The 13,125-nt window shown below is 34.2% G+C and overlaps 1 protein-coding gene across 2 annotated transcripts in view; it reads left to right on the forward strand.

Annotated features, from left to right (window-relative positions):
- The window catches only part of ccar1 (cell division cycle and apoptosis regulator 1), a 55,989-nt gene continuing 42,864 nt past the window's right edge, over positions 1-13,125 (forward strand). For both annotated transcript variants that reach the window (XM_056470394.1, XM_056470395.1), the window contains exons 1-4: positions 1-58; positions 3,753-3,910; positions 6,354-6,529; positions 9,534-9,662. In XM_056470394.1, the coding sequence (XP_056326369.1) occupies positions 3,799-3,910; positions 6,354-6,529; positions 9,534-9,662 (417 nt within the window). In that variant the 5' untranslated portion in view covers positions 1-58; positions 3,753-3,798. The remainder of the gene's footprint in view (positions 59-3,752; positions 3,911-6,353; positions 6,530-9,533; positions 9,663-13,125) is intronic.

A 13,125-nucleotide genomic window follows, 5' to 3' on the forward strand; every position in this document is an offset into this window, starting at 1 on the left:
GCATGCGCCACACCCAGACCTCAGTGTGTGTCTACCGGTGAATGAGAGAAGACAGAAGGTAAGCGGCGACAATAACAGCTACTTTGCATGCTCGCGTATCGACTGCAACTTTGATAAATTACTGATGCTTCGTCATGCGTTGAATTGTGTGTTTTGCTCCGCAGTTTGCATACTCTTTCGAGGTGCAAATCAGACTAGTTAGTGGACATACAGTGTGCTCTTGCGAGGGCCCGAAACAGACAGTGTATCTGTAAAACAAAACACTGCAGTCAGCATATCACACTAGCACCGAGACTGAGCTGCTTAGGTGAACTTGAAACACTCGATAGTGTTCGAGAGAGCTAACACAGGTTAATAAATGGTTAGTTCAATGTTGTGTTGCTGCGTTAGCTCTTTAGCTTGCTGCATTGAGAATACGTTGCTGTGCTAAGCTAGTGCAGATAAGATATTGCTTGGTAAAAGTGATCATTTGAGACTTGAAAGGTCGTGTGGATGATAGTTTGTGCTGTTTTCTGCTGGAGTCAGGCTGAGTTTTGATGCTGCAAGAGGTTGTAAACAGCCTGCTGGTGTTCTGGAGCTGACAGATGGTGTTGGCTGTGTTTCAAAATATAGTGTGCTTTCTAACTAGACATCATGCATGAGTGCTGGCTCTCAAGATTTTTCAATGATTTAAAGTAAAAAAAAAAAAATAGTAAAGGCATAGTTAACCCAAATTTTAAGATTCTGTCATTTTTACACAACCTTTACCTGTCACAAACCTCTAACGTTTTTCTTCTTCTGGTGAATACAAAAGATGTATTGAGGTAAAGTTGGTTTTATATTGGCACATTACTTCATTTAACGTTCCCTATATTATCTACTACGTTAACTTGAATATTGGGTCTGAAATCACATGTAAATATGACTTGAAAACAACATCAACACTATTTAATTGACTGTGTTGTAATTGTTCCAATGTTGTACTTTAATATTCATTGGCTGCTAATATGATTTCACTATTTAGAATTTTCAAATAATGCTTTTCTGAAATTATATTATTAGGGAGAAAGTCTGAATGTGCGAATGTAAAACCAACTTTACCTCAATAAAAGATGTTATTTTGAAAAATTTAGCCATTGCCTCCTTTATAGTATTGGACATTGTTAACAATTTCCTGTAGAACTACAATAACTTACTGTAAATCAATTACAGCAAGAAAACTATTAACATTTACAGTGCCATTTTTCTTGCTCTGTGTTTAATGTATTGTATTTCTTTGCTGTAAACTATACAGTAATTTACACAATGCAATGGTAAAATACAGTAACATACCACATAACTGTCCTACAAAAAATATAGTTAATATTACAGTTAAATACTGTGTAATTTACAAGAATCGATAATAGTGGGATTTCAATGCTTACATTGGTTTTTATAAAATTTTTTGTGAACATTTTTCGTGTTTAACAGAAAGGAAACTCATAAAGCAGGGATGTCAAACTCAATTCCTGGAGGGCTGCAGCCCTGCACAGTTTAGTTCCAGCCCTATTTAAACACACCTGATCAAACTAATTGAATCCTTTAGGCTTGTTTGACACAGGTAAGTGTGTTGGAGCAGGTTGGAACTAAACTGTGCAGGGCTGCGGCCCTCCAGGAATTAAGTTTGACATCCCTGCCATAAAGGTTTAGAACCTCTTAAAAGTAGCAAATAGTGAGTATATTTAAATTTTTGGAGTATTTTCATTTTTGAAATTCTTTGCATATTTGCACAGTCACCTAGTGTATTTATAAATTAAATCTACAATATAATGCTTTTATATCAAATATATGTTATGATAAAATTGTCTGTGACATTTAATAGGGCTGGGCAATTAATTGAAAAATAATCAAAATTGACATTCAGAATCTATAATCGATCTATTTTTTCCAGGAGGATTGTTTTCAATTACTTTCCTTACAGCGTTTGGAGTCATGTGACCCTGCTTTGTTAAAGACTGAGGCTAATTTATACATTTGTGCCCATTTTGCAGCCACATCTGATCTCTGGTTAAGTTGGGCGATGGACCCATTCTTGAGCCTTACTTTGCACTACATTGATGATCATTGGAAGCTGTGCCAAAGATGACTTGAGACGGCACATTTTCCATAACATTAAAACTATTATTTAAATTAAAATATTTGTTTACAGAATATACAACAAATACACTGTTTAAAATATTATTTACAGGATATTATAGGATATTTTATTTAAAATTTATATATTTTATTTAATTTTAATATGAAAAACATTGAAAATATATATTTTATATATATTATTTAAAATATTTATTTATATATATATTTATTGTATATCTATTTATTTTATTTTGTTATATACAAGTTTATTTATTTTTACTTTTAAAAGAAAAAGTGACTGTTGGTTTTAGGCAATGTGTGTTTTAATTTCAGTTGTACAAAGTTGATGTTTGATAAATAATCATAGATAGTAGATAATGTGTGTTTCCCTCAATTAATTTAAAATGAAGTAATGCACCCTTCATTTAAAAATATTTCACTTGCAATATGTGAGCATATTTACTTTACAAAACCTGTAAGGGCAAAAAAATTTAATAATAATAATCATTCATTAATCGTAATCGACTTAAAATGTTCATTTAATTTAATTTAAATTTTAGGCCAAATCATGTAAGTTGATAGTTTTGTCTTTGTTTTAAAACCTTTTGACCTCCCTAGTGGAGTGCTTTCACTGGCTTTGGTTATTTATAGCCATATAAAAATAATAATATAGATTATTTACAACTACTGTCTTAATTTTTTTATTATTAATTAAATTTGACTTATTTAATAGTAGTCAGTTATTGCATTTGCAAAGTTTAATAATCATCAGTCAAATAATTTTGTGACATTTTTGGGAACGGACTGATCTAATTGCCTCAAAATCCCCCCCAAAAAAGATACCTTCTACCCCCTACCTTCAATATATATAACTTTTCATAGTACTTTTTATAGTACTATAGCTGCTTCCCAAATGTTTAGATCATTTAATATAAATCAACCAACATTTTTGCGAACATAGATTTCAATCATCACTGAACGATGCAGATCAATGATATACATCTAGAAAGAACAGTTAATTGCCTTATTTGCATGGAGTAATTTTATAATCAGTTAAATAATTTGGCTATTCATAATTTAGTAACTGACAGATGGAATTGGCTGTGTCCAAAAAACTGAGCTCCTTAAGTAGAGTAACTAATCAGAGTGCTTTTCCGAAACCTTCTTGCAAACAAAAGTCTTCATAGCTACTGTATTTATAAATTAAATCTAGACAATTACAGTATTTTGATATCTTTGCATAGGGAGCTTTAACAATCAGAAAAAGAATCGTAATTCATTGAGTTGACAGGCTGTGTCTTTAACTAGACAGCATGTCCTACAATTTAAATTGAATAAACAAAAGTGCAAACCTTGCTCTCAGTAAATGAAATGGCTACTTTTGTGACATAAAATTGAACTAAGGGTAAAAAAATAAGAACAATCATGATCAGCATCTTTGCAGTAGTAGTACAATATAAAATATATATTAAACCATTTGATACCTTTTTTGTGAAATGAGGTATTTAATGTTGCCAAGATTGTCTTGTTATAATCAGAAGTGTGTCCTTGGCAGGCAGCCACAGACGCAGCCACAATATATTTCACTTCCTGCTCATCCAGTGAGCATTTAATGTTTAAACTTGCACTTTTAGTAAATGTAATTACTCTTCCCACAGAAAGTAATCTGCCGCCTGGTTCAGCAGAAACCGTGAGCAGGTCTCCATGGCCCAGTTCGGGGGGCAGAAGAACCCTCCATGGGCTGCCCAGTTTGCGGCGACAGCGGTATCACAGCCTGGCCACACTGGACAGTCCCTGGACCTGAACAGCTTACACTGTAAGTCAACAAATTTAATGTTTTAATTAAAATTTTATGAAATTAGTTAATTTCTCCATTGTGACTTTTTAACCCTTGTGTCCTGTTGGGGATGTTTTCATCCACTCTGGGGTGATTTTGAGGCTTAATTTGGCCACATCTTTCTCTGTGTTTTAGCAAGATTTTTGGTGACAAATCTTACTTTAGCACATGTTTTGGGAAAATGCTTTGGAATTTTTTTAAAACCTCAACAATACACTCTGGGCAAATTGATTACACTTTCGTTGTGTTAGTGGCTGTTTTTGCCCCATTGACTCCCATTATAAGAATATTTTTTGATTGCAAAGCCATGACACCAAATAACCATGCATTCATTATTGTTGGTGGTTTTCTCCATTGGGAAGAGGTAAAAATTTGTATTTTTTACTGTTGATCATCGGTGACGGTGCAAAAAAAAGCTTAGTTTCTATATTTTCTTTTTTCTTTTGCTTTTATGCAGAGTATAGTGTGTGTGTGTTAGAGAGAGATGGATAGTGAGTGAGTGAGACCTTTGCACACTTACCTCTATGTTTGAGAAAATATTAAGGGTGTCAAAATTTGCCCAGACCTGCCTTCTATGAAGCGACATCATCAGCTGGAGACATCGTGACACAAAGAAAATCAGCCATGAATCGCTGCCATAAATGTAATCGAGATTAAGTAAAATACATGAATCCTTTGTTTTTTGGGGGGCTGCATAAATCATGAAACAGTAAAACTCGCAAATCAAAATGAGCATTGCAATTGACTTGAGAGGTTTGTTAAGGCAGTACTGGAAAAAATATTTAGCAAAAATATTCATATTTTTAAAAAAGTTGCTAGTATTTATTTTTTTCCCACTATTTTATTTTTATTTGCAGTTCTTTATTTTTGTTTGCAAAATTTATTTTTTATTTCTCAAAACTCAATTTTCCCTCTGCAATTTATTTATTGTTATTTATTTTTATTTTTTATTAAAAATTTTTATTAATTAATTTTTTTGAGATTTGCATTCTTTTTCATAATTTATTCCTCAATACTTTATTTTGTTTGCAAAACTTTCTTTTATGTTTTGTGTTTAGGACAAAATTGTATTACAAATAATATAGAAATATATCTATAAATTTTAATACAAGAATTCTTGTGCATGGTGCACCGAGATATTGAATTGAACCGAATTGATGGTATGATAATCGTAACCGAACCGAACTGTGAGACCAGTGTAGGTTCCCACCCCTAGAAAATAAGCAGCTCAGTTTTCAGAACATAGCAAATTATAATGTGTGTGCAAAAATACACTTACTATGTTTACTGTTATACTCCATAAATCACCATATAAAAGCCAAAAACTTTTTTGCTCAGGCCTATCTAAAGGGTTAAGGGTGCCAACTGTTGATCAACAGTAAAAATAACCAATTTGACTTGTTGCCAACAGGAAAAAACAACCAACAATCAAGAATACATGATTACTTGGTGTCAAGGCTTTGCAATTTAAAAATGTCAATGGGGCAAAAACAGCCACTAACATAACGAAAGTGTAGTCAATTTGAGTTAATAGAAACAGCATGTTAAGGTCCCTGAAGTTTTTTTCATGCCTGACTTAAATTTATCATTCATTTAAAGAACCTACTCTTCATATTGAGTATAATCAACCTAATCATCAGTGTCATCAAAAATGTAAAACATGTCATTAATTTATATTTATGTGTATAACAATTATTTCCAAAGATGGTGACTTAAGATATTTTTTATTATAAAACACTTTCTAGATTTCTGACAAAACATCTAGCTTTTAATACATGAATGAAAATTTTTGGTTGAGTTAGTACATTTTGCAGACACTAAATAGGTTTCTGGGGATTCAGCAAATAGTTGTGATCATTAAACCTTCAGCTTAGAGAATGTTAAGCCTGTTTCATAGAATGTGCCAAAGTGATTGAGGAACAATGTGAGCAGCGCTGCCATTGCATTACTTTCATTACAAACATGCAAATGCTAGTTTAAACGTGCATAATTAAAGACACAGTTTTTCTCTGTAGATTTATCTAATGGTAAAGATCAAAGCTCGAGATGTTTAAAGTTGATGTGACTGTTTAAGATTTGCTTGTGTTTACAGTGTTTTTACAGCATGTCCGTGGGGTCTTTAAAAAGTTTAAAATTTCAAATTCTAAATTTAGGCTTAAATTCACTGAAATATTGTCTTAAACTGGTCTTAATTTTCCAATCAGGCCAACACTCATCCCATCAGCAACAATACTTCTCAATAAAACCTTGTAACAAGTTACATTTATTACCTCAAAATTTTTAAGTATATTTATGCAACCAGAGATTGCTTGTTTTGACACACTATTTAAAAATATGTGGCTAAGAAATAACAAAATAATTTGTGCTTTGTGTTTAAATTTGATTCATAATGTTCTTGAAAATGTTTTACCATCTCCCATAGCGTTAGGAGTGCAGCAGCAGTCTCTTCTGGGAGCGTCTCCTATGTACACTCAGCAGTCGGCTTTAGCTGCAGCCTCCCTCAACTCACAGTCAGCTGCCAACTATCAGCTCTCTCAGCAGACCGCAGCGCTCCAGCAGCAGGCCGCCGCTGCTGCTGCCGCAGCAGCATTACAGCAGGTGAGACTGTCATCCATCGTCCTATTGCAGCTGGAGGAAATGCACTGTAAAGCGTTTGCTTTGCTTTAAATTTCATAGTGACATGCTAGATTTACTATTCCAGCATTTTCTGAACAGTACGCAACCTCTAATTTCCATTGTGATGGCTTTTAGCATGTTTTTTTTTATTTGGTTTCTTAGTATTGTCAAGAATTAAGAAAATTTAGAAAAATATAAATTCTACAAATAGCTTGCACCAGTGAAAATGTTAAATAAAATAATAAATTAATAATGAAAAGAGATATATAAAGTAATTTTTTGTGATCTTTTTGCATATTTATTCATTGGAGTTTCCTTTTCAAATGCAATATTCATGTGTGGAGATTATTTAAATATATCATGTAGTTTGTAGCAAGGTTTGTAGTATTTTTGTAAGGTTTGTAGCAGGAAATTTGCTGATGTTCGTGCCTTTAACATCACATCCCAAAAAAGCATGTCTTATCCTATTTTCCACTTGTGATGTTAATAGGTTACACAGACCTTATTATCATTGACATTGTTTTTGACCTTTTTTGCACTCATATATTTGGTGCATTTATGTTATTGAACTTTAAAGGGATAGTTTACCAAAAAAATAAAACATTTCCTCACCCTTTGCTTGCAAAATATTCTAAACTTCTATGAATTTCTTTCTTCTGTTGAACACAAAACAAGATATTCTGAAGAATGTTGGAAAAGAGGGTGTCTGCAAGGTCTTAATGTCTTAAATTTCAAAAATAAAATTTTAATTCTTAAAAAGTCTTAAATTCACTGAAATATTGGGTTGTAGGTCTTAAATCATTTTAAACAGGTCTTAATTCTCTCCGTCCAGGTAAAGCTACCCTATCAGGCCGACACTCAGTCACCAATAATCCATCTCAGACCATTCACATTAGCAGTTAGACATTTTTACAAAAAATTCTCCAAATTAAACTCCATAATCAGGGAAAGAAAACTAAAGCAACACATCCATTTACATGGTTTTCCATTAATACAAAAACTATTTACAGAAGTAACCGGCCCATTAGAAAAAATGTTTAGCCTTGTATAAATAAAAAATTTAATCGATAATGCTCTTAAAAGGGTCTTACAAAGTCTTAAATTTGACTTGAAGAAAACTACAGAGGGCAGCATGGTGGTGCAGTGGGTAGCACAATTGCCTCACAGCAAGAAGGTCGCTGGTACGAGCCCCGGCTGGGTCAGCTGGCATTTCTGTGGGAGTTTGCATGTTCTCCCCGTGTTCAAGAGGGTTTCCTCCAGATGCTCTGGTTTCCCCCACAAATCCAAAAACATGTTGTATAGGTGAACTATGTAAGGTAAATTGTCAGTAGTGTAAATATGTGAATGTGTATGGATGTTTGCCAGTGATGGGTTGCAGCTGGAAGGGCATCCGCTGCGTAAAACATATGCTGGATAAGTTGGCGGTTCATTCCGCTGTGGTGACCCCAGATTAATAAAGGGACTAAGCTGAAAAGAAAATGAAAGAATGAATGAAACCTACAGAAAGCCTGAAAAAACAGCCATTAAGATACAGAAACGAGCAATGCCAAGAAACTTATTACACCTATACTAGCACTTTATATGGGCAATATGCCTTAAAATATTTAATTATTTATTTAATTATGTCATTAACTATTTTTTTAAAAAATTGATGAATTTAATAAATGAACTGGAAGTAAAGATAAACCACATTTTAATTTAAACCCAAAATCAAACCAGAAGTGCTTTAGGGATGATTAAAGGTGCAGTAGGTGATCTGCTAGAATGCTAGCATTAGCATAATATCTTAGAAATTTTCGACCCTCCCCTGCCGTCCAAAGCCACGCACTGATTAGATATAACACTAGATCATGTCATTCACCAGTTAGAAAACTCTTTGGAGACATGCACTTTATAAAGCGTAGTTGTTGACAGGCCAGCGGGTGCAGGAATTATATTTCCCCAAATTATTGTCACAGACTGTCACTGTTCAAAAATGAACAAATGTGGGAATATAAATCAAACTTCACCTCAGTAAAGCTGGTTAGGTGGAAGAGCACATTTACCCATGTTTTAATAAAATAATAATACATTTTATTTATAATGTGCTTTTCTAAGACCCAAAGCGCTTACAAGAAAGTAAAAAACAACAAAGCACAGTAAAACAAACAGTTTGAGATACCTGTCGTAATTGAGTTATTTGTCGGTCCGACAATATTTTATTGGATGAAATTTTTTTTAGTTTTATGCCTTATTCAGAATGCAAAAATACATATAAACACATTTAGATCATTTACTTTAATCATTACTATTGGAATGTGAAAAGACTTTTAACCAGCAAAACAAAAAATGTTTCTGAAGACAATCGCCTACTGCACCTTTAATGTGTTGCTCATCTTGTTACCCTGATGAAGGCAAGTGTTGCTGCAATGCGTAGGTGCTTTTTTTTATAGAATAGACGTATTAGTAAAGGCTTTGTAAATTTTTATAAACTTTTAAATTCTTAAACTTGCATTTCAAGCCCTGGACTTGATTTTGTTGTTTTTATTCATTTATTAAGATTATGATTAAATTGCCCAGATATTTTCACACAAAATAAGACTAGAGTCTAGCATTTTTTGAGGAATAATAGCTAGTATAGTACTTTTTTGTTTTCTGGAAAAAAAAGTGTTTTGGTGAATAAAGTGGGAGAAATTTTGCCTTTTTGATTAAATAGACAAAAAGTAAGTATACAACAGTTTAAAGCATTTATTTTAGGATTATAATGAAATATGCTAATGCTTTATTTTTTGATAATATTTCAAAGCAGGTCCTGTGTTCACAACACTGCACAATGTCACCTAATTTTAGCCTGATCTCTTTCCATTCACTGCAGTCCATAAATTGCTTCCTATTTCGTTTTGAATTGTACTCATCTGCATTTCTAGTGTGCTCATTGCTGGAAACCTGAGCCCTTCCCCCAGTCCTCACTGAGCAATCTTGAGTCACTGGTGTGTTTTTTTTTTAGTCGCAGATCAATTCAGCCCTGCAGCAGTATCAGCAACAACAGCAGCAGCAGCAGCAACAACAGCAGCCACCTCAAGCCCCCCCGCCACAACCTCCACCCCAACAAACACTCTACAATGTCCCACATCAGGTACAAACACTCACCTTCTCGTTCACATTGACTTGTACCATTTCTGAAGCTATAGCTGATGCCCTGGATTCAGGGTCTCATGGAGTATTGGTCTTTGTGATATCTTGTGCATTTCACAAGGTCATGTGTATGATTCCCATGCTGTATGTTTTGCTAAGTTGCTTTTGCTTGAATGCACTGTAAGTCTCTTTGGATAAAAGGGCCTGTCAGGTTCATAAATGAGTGCTCTTTGACAGGAGCTAAAAGGACTGCAGTCAGTGGAGCAGTTATTTAAAAGAGGGCAAGAACTGCAGTGCATCAGTGTCCGTTTGCATTATTTAACACTCAGTATTCACTTCCACTTTTGGTAGAGGTTTTAGGATTTGGTCAATTCAAATACTATGCCAGCGTAGTGAGTTTTTAAGTTCTGAATTATCTGTTCTACCATCATTTAATTGTGTGTTTTAGCTGGTCAGGCTGGTAATATATTATAGGGCTGCCTTGAACAGTCAGTTAAATGCAGTGGTGGAAGAGTACTGAAACGCAAACTCAAGTAAAAGTACTATAATTAGCTAAAAATGTGTGCGAGTAAAAGTATCTGTACTATACACTTCTCGAAATATGAGTAGTCCTAAAAGTAGTAAATTATTCGACCTAATAGTCTGTTGATTGAAATGAAAATCTAAATTGACGTAAGATATATTTTTAGGGTGTTTCTAAGTGTAAGTTAAATGATTTGCCTTCATAGACTATACATTTCAAATATGAGATTATTTTCACGCAGAAATATATTACATTAATATATACACCTATAAAAGACTCACAGTAAGAGCAACATGAGTCAAGAGAACAACTTGACTTCTAGTTGATCATTTGGAAAAGTGGCAGAAGGTAGATTTTTCTGATGAATCATCTGCTGAACTGCATCCCAATCATCACAAATACTGCAGAAGACCTATTGGAACCCGCATGGACCCAAGATTCTCACAGAAACCAGTCATGTTCGGTAAAGGAAAAATCATGGTTTGTGGTTACATTCTGTATGGGGTCATGTGAGAGATCTGCAGAGTGGATGGAAACATCAACATCCTGAGGTATCAAAAGACATTTATGCTGCCCATTACATTACAAACCACAGGAGAGGGCAAATTCTTCAGCAGGATAGCGCTCCTTCTCATACTTCAGCCGCCACATCAAAGTTCCTGATAGAAAAGAAGGTCAAGGTGCTCCAGGATTGGCCAGCCCAATCACCAGACATGAACATTATTGAGCATGTCTGGGGTGAGAAGGAGGAGGAGGAGGCATTGAAGACGAATACAAAGAATCTTGATGAACTCTGGGAGTCCTGCAAGAGTGAATGGTTTCCGCTACATTCATTCTTCCGTGGCAGGGTGCCACAACAAAATTCATTCTGCAACAGCTACATTACAGCATCTCATTAAAAACATTCAGTCATGTTTTTTTTATTAGCAGGTTGTAAACGCACCAAAACGTATTAAAAGGGAAGTGAATTATTACAGCGCAAACTTTTTTGTAACCGTAGTAGTGCTGTGAGCTATTTGTTTAATTCTTAAAGGTTACGTGCTGACTGACTGACAGATCCGTGAGGCCAGCAAACACAACGTAGCTTTCCGTTAAGATGAACACAGTTTCCATAATTATACTTTATAGATAAAGGTCTAGGGCTCTGCATATTGTGACTTTATTTTGCTGGAGTTTATTGCTGTTTCACTTTACTTTAGGACGCATTAATACTGCTCTGTAGGTCTATTGGAGACATTCATAAATATTCCTAGCTAATCTAATAAATTACATATTCGTTACTTAAACACACTAAATCACACTTCAGCAGCATTTATTTGTGAGCGCACAAGAAAATCTGCTCTTGAGCAGCATATATTTGAGAGCAAGCAAGAAGTTTCGCGCACAAACAGAGGAAATCGGCGTGCAAGAAAAGAGATTCGCATGCTCGTATTACATGAATGCGATCTCGACTTGTAATACTGCGCTCACTACATTTGTCATTGAAATAATGCCATAGGTAGTTGGTAGATCTGTGTAAAAATGGCCTGCCGCCACAGCTGGAAAAAATCCTAGAGAAAACACTGGAGTGCTTTCTTTGTCATTTCAGATGGTTTTATAAATTAGTTATTTGAGTCATTGCAGAGATGTATGGAAGCAGTCATCCAAGCCCATGGGAGTCAGACACTATATTCATTCTTTTTCCACTGCACCATGACTTTATATTCTATACTGTACATTATTTCTGTTAAGTGACAAAAATTTTATCAATGCAGAGTCGGAGCTTACAGTCCTAATGAAATAACTAAAAGTCAAGACATGATCGTTTTTTATATTGGTAAAATAAGTGTAATCTAGAGGCCTTTGCCTTTCATATAAGCCGTAGTAAATAATAAGTCAAGTTATTATTTGTTGTTCCTAAAACTTGGATAGGTGAAAAGACTTGTTAGGTAGTGTACATGTTTGTTGCATCTATAAAGTGTGTATGTCTTTTTTTATGCGTGGTTTGATTAGATGGTAATCAAAGGACTGACAATTATACTCATTTCTGTAGAGAAGAAAAAATAAACTAGAGACTGCATGTTGAAGGAAAATAGCAGAGTACAAGTATTGATATAGCATTATAAAGGAACTCAAGTAAAAGTACCCTCTTTTAAAAGCTGCTTGTTAAAGTACATTTCATGAGAAAAACTACTCCGTTACACTAATTAGGTTTGTAGTTTGTGACTTTACACCGTTGGTTAAATGTTAATTATTGAGAACATGATTGGTTGAATAAATTAGTCACTTAGACACTTAGTCAAACAGTGCTTGGCAGAGAGATTCTTTTGCATGCACATCAGTGCCAGCCTAAAACAGATACTTCACACTAATGACAAATATAAAAAATCTTATCTTGTAAAATTAATGTGACTTATGTTATACTTTGTATTTTCTTAAAAATTATTAACAGGTTCAGGCAGCCTCCTTGCTGCTTTTTTAAACTTATTCATAATATTTCTTTTTCTGTGTCACTTTAGCTTGTTTTGTGTATGATTAATTTAAATTTTATATGTTAAAAATATATTTTTTTCCAGCCTGGAAATGAACCATTTTCTACTCGTGTATATACTGAAGTAATTACAAAAATGATATTATAGGTGTTCCCAAAAATGTGTATTAAGAGGTGCTTCTTGATCAGTGATTAAGTATTTTAGAAAGATTTCCAAACAGGGTGTCCCAGGGTCTTAAAAATTAATAGAAGTTGATAAATCAATTGTGAGAAAATTAAGGCCCTTAAAAGGTATTAAAAAGTCTTAATTTCATTTTTATCAGGTCTTATTTTGGTTAAACCTTTTCCAAAGTGTTTGACTCCAAATAAGCATAAATACATTTATTTTTCTCCTAATATTACCAATGACATGCTCAATCCATGCAGTTGCTTCAGGCTGGGGCGCGTCCGGCCAAGCTCCACGTCCGGGTG

The sequence above is a fragment of the Danio aesculapii genome, chromosome 13 (genome assembly GCF_903798145.1).
Source record: "Danio aesculapii chromosome 13, fDanAes4.1, whole genome shotgun sequence".
NCBI classification, from domain to species: Eukaryota; Metazoa; Chordata; class Actinopteri; order Cypriniformes; family Danionidae; genus Danio; species Danio aesculapii.